Raw genomic sequence first — 17,460 nt, 5'->3', positions numbered from 1 at the left:
GTCCATCTGGTTTAATGTATCATTTAAAGCTTGTGTTTCCTTATTTATTTTCATTTTTGATGATCTGCCCATTGGTGAAAGTGGGGTGTTAAAGTCCCCTACTATGATTGTGTTACCGTCAATTTCCCCTTTTATGGCTGTTAGTATTTGCCTTATGTATTCAGGTGCTCCTATGTTGGGTGCATAAATATTTACAATTGTTATATCGTCTTCTTGGATTGATCCTTTGATCATTATATAGTGTCCTTCTTTGTTTCTTGTAATAGTCTTTGTTTTAAAGTCTATTTTGTCAGATATGAGAATTGCTACTCCAGCTTTCTTTTGATTTCCGTTTGCATGGAATATCTTTTTCCATCCCCTCACTTTCAATCTGTATGTGTTCCTAGGTCTGAAGTGGGTCTCTTGTAGACAGCATATATATGGGTCTTGTTTTGTATCCATTCAGCCAGTCTATGTCTTTTGTTTGGAGCATTTAATCCATTTACCTTTAAGGTAATTATTGATATGTATATTCCTATTACCATTTTCTTAATTGTTTTTGGTTTGTTATTGTAGGTCTTTTCCTTCTCTTGTGTTTCCTGCCTAGAGAAGTTCCTTTAGCATTTGTTGTAAAGATGGTTTGGTGGTGCTAAATTGTCTTAGCTTTTGTTTCTCTGTAAATATTTTAATTTCTCTTCTCATTTAATTTGAATGAGATCCTTGCTGGGTATAGTAATGTTGGTTGTCAGTTTTTCCCTTTCATCACTTTAAATATGTCCTGCCACTCTCTTCTGGCTTTCAGAGTTTCTGCTGAAAGATCAGCTGTTAACTTTATAGGGATTCCCTTGTATGTTATTTGTTGTTTTTCCCTTGCTGCTTTTAATCTTTTAATATTTTTTCTTTGTATTTAATATTTGATAGTTTGATTAATACGTGTCTTGGCATGTTTCTCCTTGGATTTATCCTGTATGGGACTCTCTGTGCTTCCTGGACTTGATTAACAATTTTCTTTCCCATATTAGGGAAGTTTTCAACTCTAATCTCTTCACATATTTTCTCAGTCCCTTTCTTTTTCTCTTCTTCTTCTGGGACCCCTATTATTCGAATGTCCGTGTGTTTAATATTGTCCCAGATGCCTCTAAGACTGTCCTCAATTCTTTTCATTCTTTTTTCTTTATTCTGCTCTGCAGTAGTTATCCACTCTTTTATCTTCCAGGTCACCTATCAATTCTTCTGCCTCAGTTATTCTGCTACTGATTCCTTCTAGAAATTTTTAATTTCATTTATTGTGTTGTTCATTATTGTTTGTTTGCTCCTTAGTTCTTCCATGTCCTTGTTAAACGTTTCTTGTATTTTCTCCATTCTATTTCCAAGATTTTGGATCATCTTTACTATCATTATTCTGAATTCTTTTCCAGGTAGACTGCCTATTTTCTCTATTTGTTAGGTCTGGTGGGTTTTTACCTTGCTCCTTCATCTGCTGTGTGTTTCTCTGTCTTCTTATTTTGCTTAACTTACTGTGTTTGGGGTCTCCTTTTCGCAGGCTGCAGGTTCGTAATTCCTGTTGTTTTTGGTGTCTGTCCCCAGTGGCTAAGGTTGGTTCAGTGGGTTGTGTAGGCTTTCTGGTGGAGGGGACTAGTGCCTGTGTTCTGGTGGATGAGGGTGGATCTTGTCTTTCTGGTGGGCAGGTCCACATCTGCTGTGTGTTTTGGGGTGTCTGTGAACTTAGTATGATTTTAGGCAGCCTCTCTGCTAATGGGTGGGGTCGTGTTCCTGTCTTGCTAGTTGTTTGGCATAGGGTGTCCAGCACTGTAGCTTGCTGGTCGTTTAGTGGAGTTGGTGTTGAGATGGAGATCTCTGGGAGTTTTTCATCATTTGATATTATGTGGAGCTGGGAGGTCTCTGGTGGACCAATGTCCTGAACTTGGCTCTCCCACTTCAGAGGCATTTCCCTGACACCCAGTCAGAGCACCGAGACCCTTTTGGGATGTCTGAGGTCTTCTGCCAGTGTTCAGTAGGTGTTCTGTAGGAGTTGTTCCACATGTAGATATACTTCTGATGTATTTGTGGGGGGGAAGGTCTCTCCACGTCTTACTCTTCTGCCATCTTGAAGCTCCTTCCCCCTTGTATTGTTTTAAAAGAGCTTTCTAAATGTAAAGTAGTGAAAATTTTAATTGGGTAGGATATTTGCATAAGTTCCAATATTTAACATTTGTTAAACTTGACTTTGGGCAATCAAAAATGGATAAAAAACAAGGGGAAATGAGTAGGTGCTTCCTTCCCCCTTTTCCCAGGATAAGAGGAAAGAAATTTATCATATTTCTTTTTCTTTTCTTTTTTTAAAAAATTCCTTGGTTTTGGATTGTTTTGAGGGTATGGTGTTTAATGCTTATTACGTTAGACTTGTAGTTGTAAACACTGACGACACTTCAAAAAGTTTTGAATGGGCCCCACTCCTGAGAGATTCTCATGTAATTGTTCTGAGGTGGGCTTTGGATGTAGCTATTTCTTTTAAGAACCAGTTCTCCTTCCCCCCATTCCTAAAATGAGCAGACCTGTTTGAGAACCACTAGACTAATGATAGTTTTTCCTGTTTAAAGGAGATGAGTAACTTGAGCTGAAGCTCTGCCTCCTTAATTAGCTTTGTTTTCATTTTGCTCTGTTGAGTGCTTTGTTACAACTAAATTATTGTGTCATTATTACTGTTTTATTGTTAAAGAAATAAAGTAAACAATTTGTGTTTGAGTTAAAAAAAATAGTTATTGTAGAAATTTCTATGCTTTCTCTTTTTTTCTCCAATATGTTTCATAGATGTAGCAGTAACCTATGTTGGAAGTCTGTTGCCAAGTCAGCACAAAGAAATTTCAGCACATGATTTGTAGACAAAGCTCAACAACTATGAAAGCATATTTTTAAATGCATATTTTAAATATTAGACTCAGCTACTACCCCTTAAGACCTCATAGGTTTATGTTAAAGTAATAAAAATACCATTTAGAGTCAATCAATATGTAATCAAGAAGAAATATATGCTGGAAAAATACCATTTTACTTTAGTTTTTAAAATCTCTTTTTTCTTCTTTTTTTTTTAATCTCTTGTTCCTCCCCACACTCTCTACTAATTAATTCAAATAATGGAGGATAGATTGAAACCAATCAATTAACTGGTCAATTTTTTCAGTCTTCAAAGAACCAACTTTTGGCTTTGTTGATTTATGTTTATCTTCTTTTTATTTTTACTAAATTTTTCTTGAGTTTATTTGGTGTTCTTTTTTAAAAAATGAATTTCTTGAGATAATTACTTAGAATTTTTTATTTTCAGCTTTTCATAGTCTTAAAAAAAGCTTCAGACTATTATTTTTATTCTAAGCATTGATTTAGCTGTATTCTGCAAGTTTTAATGTGTCATATTTTCTTTTCTTTCAGTTTAAAATATTTGATAATGACCATTGTAGTTTCTTCAATGACCCATGGTTTACTTAGAAATGTTTTGCAGAATTTACAACCATTTGAGGAATGTTTTTAGCTGTATATTTATTATCAAGTTTTGAGATTGACTGAGTTTGTTTTATGGCTCAGCGTATGATCAACTGAGATAACTGTAGGTGTATGTAAAAAATATGTGTCTGTGGTAGAGGGTGCAGTGCCCTGGGTATATCAGTGAGGCACAATCGGTTAATATTTGTTTAAATCTTCTACACAGTTACTGATTTGTTGGGGGTCTGCTTATGCTACCAGATAATGTTCCACCTATTGTACATGTGTCTTATTTCTTTTTCTAACTCTGTCCATTTTTTTACTTTTATATATTAATATATACATAGTTTTAACATTTTATTTAGGTACAGTAATGTACCTTTATATATTTTAAAATTATATTTTCTAGTAGATAGACTCTTTTATTATTAGAACATATCTCTCTTTAGTAATGAATCTTGACACAAATTCTATTTTGTCTACTTTAGTTATAAGGCAATTAAGAAACAAATAACAAGTTTGTAGATTTAATCCTCAATATATCTATAACTATTTTAAATACAAACACACAATGATAATTTAAAGAGAAAGATCGTCATAATGCCACATTTGTCAAATCAGCTTTCTTTTGGTTCATTTTTGCATAATGTGCTTTCCACCTTTTTATATTCATTCATTCTGTCTCTGAACATGTATATTACTTGTTTTGTATGGAACACATAGTTTTTATTTTTATTTATTCTTTTATTTATATATTTATTTATTTAGGCTGCACAGCACAGCTTGCAGGATCTTAGTTCCCTGACCAGGGATTGAACCTGGGCCCTGGCAGTGAAAGCACAGAGTGCTAACCACTGGACCACCAGGGAATTCTCTGTAGTTTTTTTTTTTAATTAATTATGATAGATGTTCCCAAACTTAGTTCACAGCACTCTTGGGGTCTTAGTAATTTGATCACGTCATTCCTAGCCAAAAAAGAAATACTTAACAGTTTTATTTATTAAATAACTGGACCCAAACCACTTAATAAGTCTTTTGCCCACCATAATTCTTAGTAATAGAATGTTAGACACTGCTCAACTTCTCAAACCTTGGAATCAGATTATAAACTGCCACCTAATTTCCTATACCATTAATTTTCATTTGGTACTTTTTCTTTAACACAGTCACTGCTGAAAACCCAGCTTTGCAAAGATTTGATGTCACCAAGCAGAACTTTCTGCAACCTAATGTAACTGGGAGCTACTCTGAGCTAGCAGTTTGCAAAATATGTGAGAGATATCAAATATTGCTTTGTTTCCACTGAAAATTTAAAATATTCCTTAGGTCTCCTGTGAATTTATGAAGGCCGCCAGGGCACCTCAGCCCACAGTTTGGGAAATGTAGTAGTATGACAGTCTTTGTATTTAAAGTGGAATTGTCTGTTTATATTTAATATAATTATTGATGTCTTTGGGACTCAATCAATCATCTTACTATTTGTTTTTTATTTATCCTATGTTTTCTATGTGCTTTATTCTCTTCTATTTTGCCTTCTTATTGATTATCAATTATACTTATTATTTTACTTATTTCTTTTTATTAGATTATTATGAACATAATAATAACCTACTTTTATTGTTCCTTTAAAGATAATGTGCATCCCTCCAACATAGGAGCACCTCAATCCGTAAGGCAAATACTAACAGCCATAAAAGGGGAAATCGACAGTAACACATTCATAATAAGGGACTTTAACACCCCACTTTCACCAATGGGCAGATCATCAAAAATGAAAATAAATAAGGAAACACAAGCTTTAAATGATACATTAAACAAGATGGACTTAATTGATATTTACAGGACATTCCATCCAAAAACAACAGAATACAAGTCTAGAAACAATAAATGCTGGAGAGGGTGTGGAGAAAAGGGAATACTCTTGCACTGCTGGTGGGAATGTAAATTGATACAGCCACTATGGAGAACAGTATGGAGGTTCCTTAAAAAACTACAAATAGATACCATACGACCCAGCAATCCCACTACTGGGCATATACCCTGAGAAAACCATAATTCAAAAAGAGTCATGCACCAAAATATTCATTGCAGCTCTATTTACAATAGCCAGGAGATGGAAGCAACCTAAGTGTCCATCATCGGATGAATGGATAAAGAAGATGTGGCACATATATACAATGGAATATTACTCAGCCATAAAAAGAAATGAAATTGAGTTATTTGTAGTGAGGTGGATGGACCTAGAGTCTGTCATACAGAGTGAAGTAAGTCAGAAAGAGAAAAACAAATACCGTATGCTAACACATATATATGGAATCTAAGGAAAAAAAAAAAAGGTCATGAAGAACCTAGGGGTAAGACGGGAATAAAGACACAGACCTACTAGAGAATGGACTTGAGGATATGGGGAGGGGGAAGGGTAAGCTGGGACAAAGTGAGAGAGTGGCATGGACATATATACACTACCAAACGTAAAATAGATAGCTAGTGGGAGGCAGCCGCATAGCACAGGGAGATCAGCTTGGTGCTTTGTGACCACCTAGAGGGGTGGGATAGGGGGGATGGGAGGGAGGGAGACACAAGAGGGAAAAGATATGGGAACATATGTATAAGTATAACTGATTCACTTTGTTATAAAGCAGAAACTAACACACCATTGTAAAGCAATTATACTCCAATAAAGATGTTAAAAAAAAAAGGATAATGTGCATCCTTAACATAGTAGCAGGTAATTAACAATTATAACTTCCCCAACAATGCAAGAACCATAGAAAATGCTAACTCCGTTTACTTCCCTCCTGTCTTTTGTTCTATCATTATGATGTACTTAAATTCTACATACATTTTAAACGAACACTAGTCATAATCAATGTACACACTGCAGGCTGTTTGCTGGGCTGTAACCATTTGCTGCTAACCTAGACCCTAATGGCAATGGATTCCCTCAGCAGGCTCAGCTAAAATTTTGAAAATCTGTGTGGAAATATGTGGTAGGCTAGATAATGAGCTCCCAAAACATCCATGCCCTAATCCTTGGAAACTGTGAATGTTACATAAGATGGCAACAGCGCTTTGCAGATGTGATTCAGTTAAAAACCTTGAAATGGGAAGATCATCCTGGATTATTTGGATGGACCCTAAATTTAATCACAAAGGTCCTTATAGGAAAGAAGCAAAGGATCAAAGGAGACCGAAGAAGATTTGAAAATGGTGCACTGCTGACTTTGAAAGTAGCGAAAGGGGGCCATGAGCCAAAGGCTGTACACTGCCTCTGGAAGGTAGAAAGAGCAAGGAAACCTATACTCCACTTAAGCATCCAGAAAGAACACAACTCTATGGACCCACTGTAGATTTTGACCTCCAGTACTTTAAGAGAATAAATTTCTGTTGTTTTAAGCTACTGAGTTTGTGACAATTTGTTATAGCAGCAATCAGAAACTAACACAAAAGATAATGGCACATGGTGTTAAAAAGTTTGAATTTGTAGAGACCTGGCTTTGAATCCAATGTCTTCTACTTACTAGCTATGGGGCTTAGATGAGCTGCTTAAATTTCTCTGGGCCTCAGTTTCACCTTCCTAAAAGTGATAATAATATTTACCTAGTACTTTCGCTGAGAGGGTCAAAGATGCAAAGTATTTAGTAGCATCTTATACATAGAAAGCACTTAATAAATTGTCATTATAGTAGTTATGATCCATAGAGAAAGGTAGATGCTAACAGGTAGATTTGAATATTCTGCAAAAGTGGGCATGCTCACTTTGCTTCCAAGAGCTTATTTTCTACCTAGGTGTTCAGAGCTAGTTTAGAATAAACTTGTCTAGTTGGAAAAGCCCTGAAGGACCTCAGTGACCAGTGATCTCAGAAGTTCTCCTGAATGAGTGTGTCCCAGATTCAGGCTGGGATTTAATCTCTGCAACCCATGAGTTCTATCATGGTTCCCACCGGACCACTGACAGACAGGAGAATTCCTGAAGAAACTGGATCCAACTAGCCATTAGGCCTACAGAGTTGCTAAGTTGCTTTTTCCTGTTTAATGGCTTTAATCAGAATGAGGGGACTTAATCTGTGTACCCTAATCTGTGTACCCTACTTAAGCAAAAGATGGTGATCCAAGAAAATTCATATTACTTAATTATTTTTTCCTAATATTAGACAGTCTTATATCTATCACTACACATTCTCTTTATTAAACCAGCAATTGTTAAGCACGAGTGCCCTTGCCTATGTTTCTTTCCTCATCTTGTACCACTGTCTCCTCTGACTGGGCTGTAGTCCTTCCCCGCCACAACCCATTCTCCCCCTTCTTTAAGATGTATGTTCTTTCTTCTTTCTGTGATATTCCCTCCATATGATTACTTTTATCTTCATTCTGACTTTCACTCTTCTTCCAGGTCTCTGCTAAAATGCTGCTTCCTTTTTGAAGCCTTCCCTGACCCTCCCAGGGATTTTGAATCTGGACTACTTCCCTCTGCCCACCCCCATAATAATTTCTAATTGGACACTTTACTTTTCCTTTTATATCACTTACTATAAGTCGTGTTTTTTATATTTATGTGCTTCTAAAAATATCTATTTCTTTCAATAAGTATTAGACGTGCATATTAGACATGCATAATATGAAGGCAAGGAGCCCCATGATTTTTGCTCCTCTAAACTAATACCTAGTCTAGGTGCCTAGCACTCAATTATAAGCAGTCTGTGCATATTTGTTGCAATGAATAGATGAATGATGAATTACCTACAAAACTTAAAAAAATCAAGAGTCCGGGCTATATCCCTAAAAAGCTTTAATTCAGTGGTTGTGGGTTACAGCTCACAAAATTATCTTTTTAAAAAGCTTCACAGGTGATTTTGATAGATAACGGCACTTTGAGAACCACCATGACAAACAGGAAAAAGCTACCAAGTATAAAACAACTCCTGTGATTTCAAATGTTATGCCTTCACCTTTTCTTTAGTTGATATGTGGGATGAGTGTAATTTTGATATTCATCTCATCCATTGATGCTGGACAAGGGAAGAGATTCCAAATGGACCTTCTGGTGCCAAAAGTTTTACTAGGAGAGGCTGAATGTCACAGCAAACCTCACAAGGAGAAGACAGAGATCTAAAACAAAAAAGCAAATGGAATGGATAGTTCTTGGAATGGCATTACTTTCCTTTAATTACCTAAAATTCTTACCTGAGTTCTGGGTATAGTATATGGAATAATTAAAAATTCAAATTTGGATAATATCCCAAATGAAAAAGAGTATATGAAACTTCACCTGAGAAAGCTTGATCTAGTTTCTTTTTCCTCCTTCATTGCCAATCCCTCAAATTATGGCTGGTTCCTATGATAACTATATTAATATGAACTCTGTAAACTCAAGATCTACAAGAGTTTACAAAAAAACTTTTTGTATAGCTTTATTAAGATATATTAAATACAGTAAGTGTACAATTTGATGACTCTTGACATATGTATGCACCATGAAATGATCACCATAATCAAGACAACAAACATTTCCATCACACTCCCTACAGTTTCCTAATGTTTCTTTGTAATCCATCCATCTCTCTATCTCCTTCTCTAGGCAACCTCCAACCTGCTTCCTCTTACACAGATTGATCTGACTTCTAGAATTTTATATAAACTGAATCACTCAGTTTGTACTTTTTATTTTTGTCTAGCTTTCACATAGCATAATTATTTTGAGAATAATCCAGGTGTTGCATATAAAAATGTGCGTGGTTTTGTTTTGTTTTGTTTGCTGAATAACATTCAGTTGCAAAAATACACCTTAATTTAGTTTACCCTTTCAGCTGTTGAAGGACTTTTGAATTGTTTCCAGTTGTTGGCTGTTACAAATAAAACCGCTATAAAAATTCATGAACAAGTCTTTATGAGGACATATGCTTTCATTTCTCTTGAGTAAATACCTAGGAATGAAATGCTTAGATACATGTGTGTTTAACTTTCTAAGAAACTGCCAAAACTCTGTTTCCAAAGTGGTTGTATCATTTTACCAATAAGCAATGTATGATAATTCTAGTTACTTCACCTTATAGCCAATTCTTGGCATGGTAAGTTTTTAAAATTTCAGCCATTCTGGTGGGTGTATAGTGTCATCTCATTGTGATTTTTGTCTTGGATGACACAGTCCACTTTGAAATACACCTGACTCAAAACTTCTACTCAAGGCAGGTTGATTTATTCTATACTATAAGTACAAACTACCCTTTATTTCTTCCATGTCTGTTCAAACATGAGCTGACAACCTGGAGTATGCTCTGCTCCCCATACTGCATACTCTCCTTTATTGAAGGGACCTGAAAATGTTTTGCTTAAGTAACTCTTTAAGTTAAAGAAAAAAAGAGCATTCACTTTAAAATTTTTTACATATTTTATATTTAAATATTTAAATATATTTATATATTTTATGATATATATTAAATGTTATATAATTGGTGTATTATATAATATATAGTATGTACTACATACTTTGTTATAATGTATAATATACATTAGATTTTCTATATGGCATAATATAATATATACTTTGGTATTAAATAATATATGATATTTAATATGCACATTATGTATTATATAGATTAATATTATATATTATATATAATCTATACAAACTATAAGAAGTTAATATTAGATATTACATTATAATATATATTATATAACTAATAAAGTTGTTATATATAATTATATGTTTGCAATATACAATGTAATCATACATGCTATATTATATAACAGCATAAATATAGCATAATATGATTTATAATATAATTATAACAATTTATGTATATAAAACAGTATGTTATATTACAGACTATAACATAATTATTTTGTTAATTTATATGTAATATGTTATATTATGTATATTTAAATGTTAAATATATTTAAACATGTATGTTTACCAAGTGAGGGCGCCAGAATCTGCTCCAGGTCCAAAGTGGTCCTAGCAATGCTTCACTAGTGTGCTAATTTTTATGTAAAATAAATATCCCTGTGAAACATGCTTTACAATCTTTTTTTTGGATTTACTCCTCTAGTTCTGTTAAAGCCATGCTCCTTCCACCCAGGTTAAGATCACTGGATCTCCCTTTTCAATCACCCCATGGCCTTCAGGCTCTTGTGTGACTTCCTAGTAATGGTTTTGTAGATCCCCATGGGGATTTTTCAGGTTATAAAACCCTGTCACACACACTACCTCATCTGATTTTTACAATAACCCTCTCAGATAGCAGAATGCCAATTATGTTTATTTTATATGTGTGGACTCTCAAGATCAGGAATGTAAATTGGCTTGCTGGGTTCAAGGCTCCCAGTTAGTAAGTAGCAGAGGCTGGACAAACCAGAACCCTGGCCGCCTAATTAAGGAGATTTCATAAAACCCCACCACCCTACCACTCTGTATGCATACACCTTGGAGGCATAGCTCTCTCTTACATTTCTTTCAAACTCCAAAGTGCTGTGCACACTGTCAGCATTCCATCAGCATTTTCTTTAGCTAAATTACTTTGGCAAGTAAATTACTAGATAGTTTAGTTTAGGCTGTTTCACATTTTGAAGTTATTATGATGACCTTAGGAAATTTTGTTTTGTAATTAATAGTGTCTGGCAGGGAGGGGGAAGGGTAAGCTGGGACAAAGTGAGAGAGTAGCACTGACATATATACACTACCAAATGTAAAATAGATAGCTAGTGGGAAGAAGCTGCATAGCACAGGGAGATCAGCTTGGTGCTTTGTGGCCACCTAGAAGGGTGGGATAGGGAGGGTGGGAGGGAGACACAAGAGGAAGGGGATTTGAGGTTATATGTATACATATAGCTGATTCACTTTGTTATGCAGCAGAAACTAACACAACATTGTAAAGCAATTATACTCCAATAAAGATGTTTAAAAAAAATTAGTTCTATAAATTGAACAAATGTTACATTAAAAATAAAGAGATAAATTGACATTGAAAAAAAATAGTGTCTGTGATTGTACTATAATAGTAATTTAATAAACACGGACAGGCTACAACAACATTCCAGTAAGAAAGGAGACAGATAGCCACAAAGTCCACAAAAATTATAAGCACAGGGCTTCCCTGGTGGCGCAGTGGTTGAGAGTCCGCCTGCCAATGCAGGGGACATGGGTTCGTGCCCCGGTCCAGGAAGATCCCACATGCCGCAGAGCGGCTGGGCCCGTGAGCCATGGCCGCTGAGCCTGCGCGTCCGGAGCCTGTGCTCCACAACGGGAAAGGCCACAGCAGTGAGAGGCCCGCATACCGAAAAAAATAAAAAAAAATTATAAGCACAGATTGCTTAACTTACTTGGCATGCTTCTCTTCTGAAAATAAAGCTTTAGGTTTTATCCCATTTCTTCAGTGAACAGGTTCTTTTATGACGTCTAAGGAGATAAGATATTAATAGCAATTTCTTTGGAAACTTGGTTTTCCTTTTCCTCTTAGAAGAGAAGGCACAATCAAATAATGAATGGGGCTTCCCTAGTGGCGCAGTGGTTGAGAGTCCGCCTGCCGATGCAGGGGACACAGTTCGTGCCCCGGTCCGGGAGGATCCCGCGTGCCGCGGAGCGGCTGGGCCCGTGAGCCATGGCCGCTGAGCCTGCGCGTCCGGAGCCTGGAGCCTGTGCTCCGCAGCGGGAGAGGCCGCAGCGGTGAGAGGCCCGCGTACCGCAAAATAAATAAATAAATAATAATGAATGCAAAACGTCTAGTGACGGCGAAGAGCAAACTGAGTTGTCAAGAAGAGGCTGGACAGAAAAAGACTGTCTCTTCAACCAAGATGTTGACATGAGTCTAAGCAACTAAGAAGACTTCTAGGAAAGCCAAAAATAAGAAGAGAAGGGTTCTAATCTCGGTTTACCTGTTTGAAGCTAACGGAAGGAAGGGAGGATGCCACATCAAAATTTTCATGATAGTTTTGTTCTAAACAATTGACTAAAATGGGACAATATGTAAACATCTCTACACTCTCCTTCTACTGGTAACCGTTACACTGAGGGTTCTGCAGCTTAGCTAGCTCTTCTAATCCCAAGCACCTGGGATCTGTAATGATGGCAGTGGTTGTTTGGGGTGTGGGTGGGGTGAATATAGCCGGATGCAGGGCACTTTTCAGGTGATAATTGCACCCCCTGGACTGCTTGTCCAAACACTCTCGTGAACAAAGAGCTGAAGTAATGACGATAAAAATCAAGTGGCAGGCCCTGTGTTAGACCTTTGACAGGCTTTATGCCATTTAGGTACCAACCCCATGAGGTACAGAGATCAGTATTAGCACTGACAGATGACGAAACACATGTAGCAACTTTCCTCACAATTAATATGTTTCTAGGATTAGAACCCAAGTTTGTCGAATTTCCAACCCCCCTTTCTTTCCCTGTGATCAGCGCCTCACTGCTATAAGCCAGTCTCTGTATTAACACAAAGGCAAGCAATTCCGTGCAGCACCTGTTCATCGTCTGCGCTGAGCACAACATAAGCCCCCCGAAGAGAGGAATTCGACCAGTGCCAGCAGGGTCCCGGGACACAGAGGGGAATCCCGGAGCCGACTTCCCTTCTCGCGCGCCTAGCGCATGGAAAGAGACACTTCGGGCGCGAGCGCCAGCGAGGTAGTGCCCGCCGCGCCCGCTCCCACGCCAGCCCGCATCTCACCCCAGGCCGCCGGCAGCGCGAGCAGCACCAGAACCGCCAGGAGGGCTCCTCCGGGGCAGAAGGCAGGGAACGCTGGCGGCAGGAGAGGCTCCCGGCTCCTCGGAGAAGTGGCTCCCATCGTCCCCAAGGGCCTCTAGTAACCAGATGCGATCTCGGAGAAAATCGAAGTCAGTCAGGGGAAAGTGCAGCCGAGAGAAGTACCACACACCCGGTTCCGCTCCCAGGGTCTGAGAAGCGTGGCGGAGGTTCCGGGACAAAAAGCTTTTGACCACAACTTCCCCTTGGTGAGCAAGGTCTTGTTTACTCCCAGTTTGCATTGTTTCTAACAAGTATCACTCCCAAAGACCACCTTAGAGATCCAGGTACGGGAGGAAAATCTGGCAGCGCTTTCAGCTCCTTGATGTATTCCGCGTGTGAGGATGGGCAGTTCCAGACAAAGGCGGTGGATTCTCACAACTTCGCTTTTATACACCCCTGCGTGGCTTTTCCCCTTCTCAAGAATCCACGTGGGTAGGTCACCTAAAGAAATGCCTGCTTTCTCTGTTGAAGCAACTGTTGCAGGCAGCATGCTCAGTGTACAAGGAATATGAAGAACTAATTTCTTTATGTTGAATTGAGATACACCAAGCCACCGAAAGATTTTTTAAACGAGAGTGACTTAATCAAATTTGCATTTTTAAAAGTATGATTCTGTCTATAGTATAGAGACTGGATAGGAATAGGGCAATAGCGGAGACCAGCAAGGAGGCTTTTGCCATCATCTGGGTGGGGTTTGGTGGTGACTGTGACTGGGGATAAAGTAGACAATTAAGAAAGATATTGCAGATGAACAAAATTTGCTCAAGCATTGGACTTTGGTTAATTTCTTTCTTAAAGTTAGTGGTGAGAAAAAGAAGGAAATCTATAGTTAGCCCGAGGATTCAAAATGAATGGTAGTGCTATTTATTGAAATAAGAAGTATGGGGGAGGGAAAGGTAAGAATTCAAAGATGAGAGAAATGGGAGTGTGTGGTAGGCAGAATAATGGTCCACAAGATGTCCCCGTCCTATTCCCCACAACGTGTGATATGTCACCTTATGTGGCAAGAAGGATTTTGCAGGTGTGATTAAATTAAGGAGTTTGAGATGGGGAGATTATCCTGTATTATCTGGGTGGGCAACATAATCAAAGGGGTTCTTATAAGAGGAACGCACCAGAACAAAGTGGGAAAAGGCAATGTCTGAAGCAGAGATTGGAGTGATGCTGCCACAAGCCAAGGAATGCCAGCTACCTCTAGAAGCTGGAAGAGGCAAGGAACAGATTCTTTTCTGGAGTTTTCAGAAAGAGTCAGTCCCACCAACACCTTGGTCCAGCCCTGTAATACTCATTTTAGACTTCTGACCTCCAGAATTGTTAAAACAAAAATCTGTGTTGTTTTAAGATTCAAGGTAATTTGTTATAGCAGTAACAGGAAATTAATATGGAGGAGGGAGGGTAAACTGATCAAGGGAGAATGTCAAAAGCTTTTTGGATTTTTAACTGAGAAAGTTATGGTCATTGGGCAAATGGAGTTTCGTGACAGCCAGGAGGTGTGGGAATGTTCTAGGAAAAGTTTGGGAATATAGGTAGTTTGTTGATTATGAAGCTGGACTTCTAGTAAGGCCCATAATGAGGACTTCTGAAAAGGAAATGGATGGAAGAGGGTTAAAAATCTCAGGAATTGTTGGGTCTGTTAAGGGAGAACATGTACAATAAACAATAGAAAGATCAGGATTCATCTAGAGGTTTTTTAAAAAGTTTGTTGAAGTATAATTGATGTACAATATTAGTTTCAGGTGTACAACATAGTGATTCAAAATTTTTATTGCTTATATTCCATTTAAAGTTATTATTGGCTATATTCCCTGTGCTGTATGATATACCCTTGTACCTTATTTATTAATACATAGTAGTTTGTACCTCTTAGTTCCCTACCCCTATCTTGTCCCTCTCCCCCTCCCTCTCCCTACTGGTAACCACTAGTTTGTTCCTTATATCTGTGAGTCTGTTTCTGTTCTGTTATATTCATTCTTATTTTTAATTAATTAATTTATTTGTTTTTATTTTTGGCTGTGTTGGGTCTTCATTGCTGCACGTGGGCTTCCTCTAGTTGCAGCAAGTGGGGGCTACTCTCCGTTGCGGTACGTGGGCTTCTCATTGCGGTGGCTTCTCTTGTTGCAGAGCATGGGCTCTAGGCACACAGGCTTCAGTAGTTGTGGCATGCGGGCTCAGTAGTTGTGGCTCAAGGGCTCTAGAGTGCAGGCTCAGTAATTGTGGCACATGGGCTTAGTTGCTCTGAGGCATGTGGGATCTTCTGAGACCAGGGCTCAAACACGTGTCCCCTGCATTGGCAGGTGAGTTCTCAACCACTGCTCCACCAGGGAAGCCCTATATTCATCCTTTTGTTTTATTTTTTAGATTACACATACAAATGATAACACACAGCATTTGTCTTTTTCTGTATGACTTATCAACCAGAGGTTTTTAACATTTTTGTGTATCATGGACCACTTTGCCTGTTTGATCAAGCAGGACCCCTTCTCAGAATTATTTTTTAAATGCAAAAAATAAAGTACATGGGATTACAAAGAACGCTGGTTAAACTGAAATACAGTTCTAGCCACGAATTTTTGGAGGTCTGTGGTTCCTAAGACAAGAACTCCAGATTTAAAAATTAGTAGAAACAAGAGCCACTCATTTCTGAAGCAAGAGTCGAAACAAGTCGTATGGAGAGTGGAGTAATTCCAAATACCAAATGCTGTAGAGAGGAGAGGGGGTGAGGGTTGAAAAGATATTGTAGCAGATATTTCAGTAAATATGCTAGCTCTTTTCTCCTCCGTGCATAGATATGATTCATGGTGGAGTAAAGACACTCAAGGTTGAAAACTATTCTCTACTCAGTGTACTTTCACCGTTGGAGACCCATGTACACACAGTCCAGCAAGCCTATATCACTCAGCATGTACAGCCTTAGCTCACAAAAACAATCCAGAATACTGTCTTACTTCATTTGTCCCTTTTATTCAAGTCTCACTTCCTACCCTCACTAGTTGAGAAAGGGCAGTGTCCCAAAGGCCAGATATATTCTTAATCTTCCATTGCTTTCCATTAGACTCTCTCCCAAGACTCTACTGCAAGAAACGTCTACTTTGATCACATCATTTACCACACCTCCTTTTTAATACTTTAATACCACTCTATCAAGGATTTGATATTATCCTTTCAAGATATTCTCTACAGAGCAACGGAAAAAGAAGCCAGATCCTGGTAGACCATGGAAAAGGGAATAGAAGATTCAATTCCCCAGGCTTACCTCATATGCTATCAGAATATGCCACTCATTACCACTCCTTTTTACACTAACCTTCTAGCATCTGCTTCCTTCCCTCATATCTTGAAGGTTTTAGCTCCTAGCTCATGGCAAACTCCTCTACTGTTACTCCTGTCATAGTCCTCAGTGAATTGATATTCACAGTGATGGTATTTTCCAAATACCTGGCCTTTCGGCACCTTGACCTCTTCTCTGCCAATGATCTTGTTCTTCCTTCTACTCTGCCACTTATGCCCATGGCCATACCTTAGACCCTGTCGTCATCAATTACTGTAATCCCTTCATAATTTTGGCCATCCCACGGTCCAACCACCAGTCCTATCCTTCTATTTCACCTCTAGTACCCTGATCCCAACAATCTTTGTATCTCTCAGTTCCTACAGTCCATTGATCTTGCTGCCATCTTTCAATCTCAAACCCCCTTAGTGTCCTCACTTTCATCCTCACCAGGTTAAATTCCATGATCGATCATTATAATCACTATCTTGCATACAACCTCGGCTTCTTTGCCCTTCTCCCACTTTATCATATTTATTAAACGAACAATCTTGGTTAGATTCATTTCTCCATAATTTTGCCCCTGTACCCATGAAATTGAACATGGTTGGAGAAAAACACATATCCATGGGAGCTAGTCTGTTTAATGACAACTCATTTCAAATGGACCTTTGTAATGCTGCCTGGTGTTCTTACTATACTTACCTAGTCCATTTACTCTCTCATTCTTCCAAGAGGCTATTTCAAATTTTTTATTTTGACATTGAACTCTGACTTCTCCTCCATCATTCTTAGTCTCTGTTTATAGCTTTGCTTCTTTTTTTTTTCTAGAAAAAAAATCAAAGAAAACTTCCACAAACTTCTCTCATTACTTAACACCAATACCTCTATCTGGTTTATATAGTTTCCTTATCTCCTCTTAGTATGGTTATACTGTTCACACCCTTATCGAAGGCTAACTTCTCCACTAGTGCACTAGATTCAATTTGTTCTTACTTG

At 38.0% G+C, this 17,460-nt stretch overlaps 1 protein-coding gene across 5 annotated transcripts in view; it reads right to left on the bottom strand.

Annotated features, from left to right (window-relative positions):
* LOC111184732 (complement receptor type 1) overlaps nt 1-13,414 on the bottom strand; it is a 118,987-nt gene extending 105,573 nt beyond the window's left edge. For 2 of the 5 annotated variants that reach the window (XR_016392670.1, XM_089908950.1), the window contains exon 1: nt 13,116-13,414. Coding sequence is in view for 2 of the 5 variants with exons in the window: in XM_089908950.1 (XP_089765076.1) it covers nt 13,116-13,233 (118 nt within the window). In the remaining 3 variants the exon portion in view is untranslated. The remainder of the gene's footprint in view (nt 1-13,115) is intronic. The other 3 variants (XR_016392668.1, XR_016392669.1, XM_089908945.1) reach the window with 3 other exon arrangements.
* Nucleotides 13,415-17,460: the final 4,046 nt, after the last annotated feature.

Source organism: Delphinapterus leucas, chromosome 1 (genome assembly GCF_059928025.1).
Source record: "Delphinapterus leucas isolate spDelLeu-1000000601 "Yukka" chromosome 1, BTC_Dleu_Yukka2, whole genome shotgun sequence".
NCBI lineage: Eukaryota > Metazoa > Chordata > Mammalia > Artiodactyla > Monodontidae > Delphinapterus > Delphinapterus leucas.
The sequence above is the reverse complement of the archived record's forward strand: the minus strand, read 5'-3'. Positions and strand labels throughout refer to the sequence as shown.